We start from the raw sequence: 6799 nt of genomic DNA on the forward strand, positions 1-6799 counted from the left end.
GAAGCTGTAGAAGAGGGAAAGCTGTGAAAGAAATATGAGAGAAAACATGTAAAAAGAAAATGATTAACTTTGACATGCTCGATCTGTCACGTACACATTGCCTTCAGTAATTTATTTGCATTTTAACGTTCTAGCTATATCACTTGACAAAGATGTCTTTTACATTCTTTCAATTTTACTTACCATTTTTTTTAGACAAAGATCCTCGCTCCCTCTCTATCTTCTACAAATAATTTTCTTAATCTTAATTTTAATTTCAGTTTTTCTAAATTAAATTTTAATTTATTATTGATCTTTCTTTATTTACATCTCCTGTAATGCAAAATAATAAAGGCATTTAAGGTATTTAATTATGGGTTTTTACTTTTCTTAAGAGATTTTATTCTTTAATATTTTTTAAGAGGCATTATATTTGGTGGCCTTGGCAGGCCTTTGGCCGCCTAACCCCCCTTTGAGCAGAATTCTAATATGTGATGTAGTTCAGAATCACTTAAAATTGCGGGTTTTTGTTATTACTCCGATGCTTTTTTTTTTTTTTTTGTGGGTTTCTTAAATAAATAAATAATTAAGTTTAAAAATTTAGTTCTAAAAGCCAGAAACTGTGTTAACTTTTAAAATGATGTATCTCAATTTTACGTGATCTATTATTTTAGTGAATAAAGGCATAAGGTGATGACACAAGAACACACCCCTTGATCAAAACCTAATCTATTTTCTTTCTTCGGATAGTCTATGAAGGGGTTCTCCTAATTTGTTAGGTTTACACTTTTTCAATGCTGTAAGCAGATTGAAATTGAATATTGCCCACAAAAAGATGAAGGAACCCAAAAGGCAAATATGCGATATTAATTATCACATTTTGCTATGATATATTAATCTTCACATAAAAGTTTGACTAGAGTATAAACTTTTTCTTATTATATATATATATATATATATATATATATATATATTTTGTTATTGTTTTGTTTTTTTTTGGTTGTATTATTAAAATGTCAGAATGGAAAAACAGTAAGAAGAAAATTACGTTATAAAATAAAGTTAACTTTGACATTCTCTGTCACACATAGAATAGTTACGTCTAGATAGAATAATTATAAATAGACTTTTTTAATTAAGAAAAAAAAGGTCAACTAATTCTGTGATTGCTTGATATTTTGTAGAAGAATAGTTTTCACAGAATTAAAGGAATGAAATTGACAAATATTAGATAAGGTTCATTTTTCTCAGTCTCATGACAATTACCTCGTCAATGCCGTATGCAAATTAGCAAGGAGTGTTGGAGTGGTCCACAGGTGGCGGCTCAATAAAAATTAAATCCAAGGAAAAAAGTTTAAATAAAATATTTTTGATTTTAATAAAGTAATATCATACATTTAGATTTTACTTAAAAATCATTATTGTTGTTTTGATAATATATTGTCACGTTTGAACGATAATTAAAGGAATATATATAGTTTTTGAGAAAAAAGATAGAGTGTGAAAGGAACAAACATAAATATTGATAGAATAGAAGAGAGAAAGTTTTGAAAGAAATATGAGGAAAAACAAGTAAAAAGAAAATTACGTTATAAAAAAAAAAAAGTAAACTTTGACATTCTTTGTCACACATAGAATAGTTACGTTCAGATAGAATAATTATAAATAGACTCTTTTAATTAAGAAAAAAAAAGGTCAACTAATCCTGTGATTGTTTGATATTTTGTAGAAGAATAGTTTTCACAGAATTAAAGGAATGAAATTGACAAATATTAGATAAGGTTCATTTTTCTCAGTCTCATGACAATTACCTCGTCAATGCCGTATGCAAATTAGCAAGGAGTGTTGGAGTGGTCCACAGGTGGCGGCTCAATAAAAATTAAATCCAAGGAAAAAAGTTTAAATAAAATATTTTTGATTTTAATAAAATAATATCATACATTTAGATTTTACTTAAAAATCATTATTGTTGTTTTGATAATATAGTGTTACCTTTGAACGATAATTAAATTAAGGAATATATATAGTTTTTGTGAAAAAAAGATAAAGTGTGAAAGGAACAAACATAAATATTGATAGAATAGAAGCTGTAGAAGAGAGAAAGCTGTGAAAGAAATATGAGAAAAAACAAGTAAAAAGAAAATGATTAACTGTGACATTCTCGATCTGTCACGTACACATTGCCTTCAGTAATTAATTTGCATTTTAACGTTCTACCTATATCACTTGACAAAGATGTCTTTTACATTCTTTCAATTATACTTACCATTTTTTTTAGACAAAGATCCAGCTCCCTCTCTATCTTCTACAAATAATTTTCTTAATCTTAATTTTAATTTCAGTTTTTCTAAATTAAATTATAATTTATTATTGCTCTTTCTTTATTTACATCTCCTGTAAAGCAAAATAATAAAGGCATTTAAGGTATTTAATTATGGGTTTTTACTTTTCTTAAGAGATTTTATTCTTTAATATTTTTTAAGAGGCATTATATTTGAATTGGTGGCCTTGGCATGCCTTTGGCTGCCTAACCCCCTATGAGTAGAATTCTAATATGTGATGTAGTTCAGAATCACTTAAAATTGCGGTTTTTTGTTATTACTCCGACACTTTTTTTATTTTTTTGGGTTTCTTAAAAAAAAAAAAAAAAAGTTTAAAAATTTAGTTATAAAAGCCAGAAAATGTGTTAACTTTTAAAATGATGTATCTCCATTTTACGTGATCTATTATTTTAGTGAATAAAGGCATAAGGTGATGAGACAAGAGAACACATCACTTGAAAACCTAATATTTTCTTTCTTGGGATAGTCTATGAAGGGGTTCTCCTAATTTGTTAGGTTTACACTTTTTCAATGCTGTAAGCAGATTGAAATTGAATATTGCCCACAAAAAGATGAAGGAACCCAAAAAGCAAATATGCGATATTATCACATTTTTCTATGATATATTAATCTTCACATAAAATCAATTAGAGTGGACAAACCAGTTAATAGTTTAATGAAGCTTTAGGATGGATCTACAAATGAAGCAACTTGTTTAGAAAACTTCAAATAATCTAAAGATGAGCAATATTTTAAAAAGTAAAGGAGAAACAGGGATCAGTTCCAAGCAAATGTATACAGTTTCACACAAACAGTATTTTCTCAAGATCAAACTCTGGAGGAAATGTAAGAAAATTTATTGGACAAATGAAATTTGATTCAAGTGAAGAATAGTCAAAAGGACAACAACCCTTATTTTGTCCCTGCGCATCATGTCGCTCTCCTCATGTTATCTCATCTTCTTCAATAAACTTCATCGTTTGTCCATTCCATAAACTTGCCATTAGATCTTTTTCTTTCTCCAATGGATTCCGGAGTACTTGCTTATATTCACAGCCATTTCCTTGCCCTTGTTATCGTCCTCCAGCTTGCTGCAATACCTCAAGCTTACGACAACGTGACTGTGGGTTTAGCTCTCTTTGCCACCGATGATAACTCCACATGGACTTCACAATCTGGTGATTTTGCTTTTGGATTCCGCCGCCTTCCTGGTGAAGCAGATCAGTTCCTCCTGGCTATCTGGTACGCTAAGCTACCTGAACAAACTATTGTTTGGTCTGCCAACAGGGATTACCAGGCGGAGAGAGAATCAAAAGTGGAGCTAACAACAACTGGAAATCTAGTTCTCAGTGCTCCAAGTGGCATGGAGTTGTGGAAGTCCAACAACACCGAGAATCCTGGAGTGTTGCATGGGGCCATGCTAGACACTGGGAACTTCGTGATTACAAACAGAGATTCAAGCATCATATGGGACAGCTTCAACGAACCAACCGACACCATCTTACCAACCCAAGTATTTAGTGTTGGGAACAACCTTTTTTCTAGCATGTCTGAAAACAATTACAAGCAGGGCAAATTTCAGCTCCGTTTCACCCCTATAAATGTGAGTAATGGAAATATGTCATATAGCTCTTACAATCTGACACTTAACCAAGTAGATGTCTACACCAAAAATCCTTACGGAGCTTACTATACCAGTCCTGACGTTTCTGAGCTAAGGTTGGACGAGTCAGGCTACCTTCACATCTGGAACTCACGAAGCCATAACACATCAAACCTTACAATGTCAAAGGGTATTGTCATGAGGCCAGACTCCAACTACTACAAGGCAACGCTTGATTTTGATGGAATCTTCAGGGTCTATGCCCACCCAAAGAATGTTAGTACTGGCAATGGCAGATGGTATGAAATCTGGTATGTTCCTGAAAACATCTGCCTAAGTATTTATGACAGTTTCGGAGGTGGCCCTTGTGGGTATAACAGCATATGTAAACTCGGCCCATTGGGTAAGCCAGATTGCCAATGCGCCCCTGGCTTTTCTCTCCTGGATGTAAACAACAGGTATAGTGGCTGCAAACAAGACGATGTCAGCTCTATGCATGAATGCAATGAGACGGGATCTGTGATTGCAGAGGATCGATTTGAGTTCATTGAAATGGAGTCTGCGGATTGGCCTTTAACTGCCTATGAAATGCTGCAGCCTACAACAGAACATGAATGCAAGAAATCTTGCTTGCGTGATTGTTACTGTACAGTTGCCATTTTTCAGGACCCAAAGTATACTAATGGCAGAGGAAAATGTTGGAAGAAGAGATTGCCGCTTTCTAATGGGAGGTTCGGCAATAGTTCCGTTGAGAGAAAAGCTCTATTCAAGAAATTGAAATTGAAACCGAACAGATCTTCCCAGCATCCGAAGAATCCAAACCCGGGTGGAAGACAGCAGAATCAAGTAATAGTGATACTCGCAGTTCTCCTAGGTACTTCAGTACTTTTGAACTTCCTTTCTCTCACTTCTATTTCTCTGGTTGGCTTCTGTTTGGGGCAAGGAAAACTGCCAAACTTCTATAGAACCTTAAATATTAGAGATCCAGAGATAAATCTACATTCCTTTGCATACAAAGATCTTCAAGAAGCAACTAATGGATTCAAAGAAGAATTGGGTAGGGGTTCTTTTGGCACAGTTTATAAAGGGGTAGTAATGGTATCAGGTTATAGCAAACATGTTGCTGTCAAGAGGCTAGACAAGTTGGTGAGGGAAGGTGAGAGGGAATTCAAAACCGAAATGACTGTGATCGGCCAAACTCACCATAAGAATCTAGTCCGGTTACTTGGCTACTGCGACGAGGGTGAGCACAGACTTTTGGTGTACGAGTTTATGTACAACGGCTCCTTGTCGAGTTTCCTCTTTGGAGTGATAAGACCAAATTGGCAACCAAGAATGCAAATTGCATCAGGAATTGCTAGAGGACTCATGTACTTGCATGAAGAATGCAGCACACAAATCATTCATTGTGACATAAAGCCCCAAAACATACTCTTGGATGATTCTTTTACGGCCAAAATTTCTGACTTTGGACTGGCAAAGCTTTTGATGAGCCAGCAGACGCGGACTCTTACCGGCATCAGGGGCACTAAAGGGTATGTTGCACCAGAGTGGTTCAGGAATATTGCAGTCACAGTAAAAGTGGATGTTTATAGTTTTGGGGTCATGCTGCTGGAGATCATTTGCTGCAGGAGGTGTGTAGAAATTGAGATGGAGAGGGCTGCAATACTAATTGAATGGGCGTATGAATGTTATAGTAAAGGTGAAGTTGAAAGATTGGTGGAAAATGATGAGGAGGCTTTAAGTGATCTGAAGAAGGTGGAGAAGTTGGTGACAGTGGCAATTTGGTGTGTTCAGGATCTGCCATTATTGAGGCCTTCCATGAGGGAAGTCAGTAACATGATAGAAGGCATTATTGAGGTTTCTGCACCCCCATGTCCTTTCCTCTACTGTTCAATGTCTGGATCTGATTTTCAGTCATCCTAGAAGCGACTTTCAACTAATACAGATGTAGTGTCAAGGAATTTCTTAATTTTACGTACTTGCAGCTTCCATATAATGTTAAATGTTTTACTTCTAGAATTCTATTAGCTGACAATGAATTACTATTTTATTATTATTATTATTATTTTTCTATTTTGGCATTTTGAACTTGTGAAACATAATTGGCCTTTTCTGTTCTTGATTTTGAATGGAAAAGAGAATAAGAGACCAATTAAGAATGCTTCCAAGTAACCTATCTGGCTAAAAGATGTGCAATATAATTTGTACTACTAAACACTTTACATGCCTTCCAACTATGAAAATAGGGCAACTGAAAATGAATATCATAAATGATAAAAGGAACACTTGTTGAAAGCAAGGATTATATTGGTGGCATCACCTTCAATCAACAAAGAGTTAATCCCATTAGTGACAGCAACTTGAGTGGCAACTAGGGCTGCTTGGGCTTCACCAACAGCAGTATAGTACTTGAAAACCGTTTGGTTGCTGCATGGAAAACATTACCATTAGAGTCGCTAAGAACCTTATAAGCAGCAACTGAAAAATCATTCTTAACAGCCGATGTTAAAAGCTACAGCTCAATTTTTTTGTTGCTTTCAGTCTTGTTGGTTGGTCTTGGGCTCTTGGATTGCTCATTGCAAGTGCAACTCATAGTTTCCCATAAATAAAAGGGAAAAACAAACAGGCCTAGACAGATTCCCAACATATGCATTTGCATGTGCTTCTCAATCAATCCTGCTGAGGAATTAGATAACCTTGTTCATTAGCATGACTGCGTGCAGCAACCAGAGCTCAGTGCTAAAGCACAAATCAACTCTAGGCAGGGGTCCTATTTAGTCAATTTTACTAGACAAAGTTTTTATCAAGTTCCAAGCTTTTCATTTGGGCCAATAGAGGTGGTGGAGCATCAAGCTTTGGTGTTGTTCTTTCATGAAAAATAATCCCTTTTATG

The 6799-nt window shown here is 34.8% G+C and overlaps 1 protein-coding gene across 1 annotated transcript; it reads left to right on the forward strand.

The window, feature by feature from the left end:
• Positions 1-3272: 3272 nt before the first annotated feature.
• On the forward strand, positions 3273-5829 carry LOC132167678 (G-type lectin S-receptor-like serine/threonine-protein kinase LECRK4). Its single transcript, XM_059578689.1, has one exon. The coding sequence runs from the start codon at positions 3325-3327 to the stop codon at positions 5827-5829; it is 2505 nt and encodes an 834-aa protein (XP_059434672.1). The 5' UTR covers positions 3273-3324.
• The last annotated feature ends 970 nt before the right edge of the window (positions 5830-6799 follow it).

This window comes from Corylus avellana, chromosome ca1 (genome assembly GCF_901000735.1).
Source record: "Corylus avellana chromosome ca1, CavTom2PMs-1.0".
NCBI lineage: Eukaryota > Viridiplantae > Streptophyta > Magnoliopsida > Fagales > Betulaceae > Corylus > Corylus avellana.

What these genes read in the sequence shown, in the direction of transcription:
- LOC132167678 (XM_059578689.1), top strand. Translation starts at nt 3,325, where the DNA reads ATGGATTCCGGAGTACTTGCTTATATTCACAGCCATTTCCTTGCCCTT.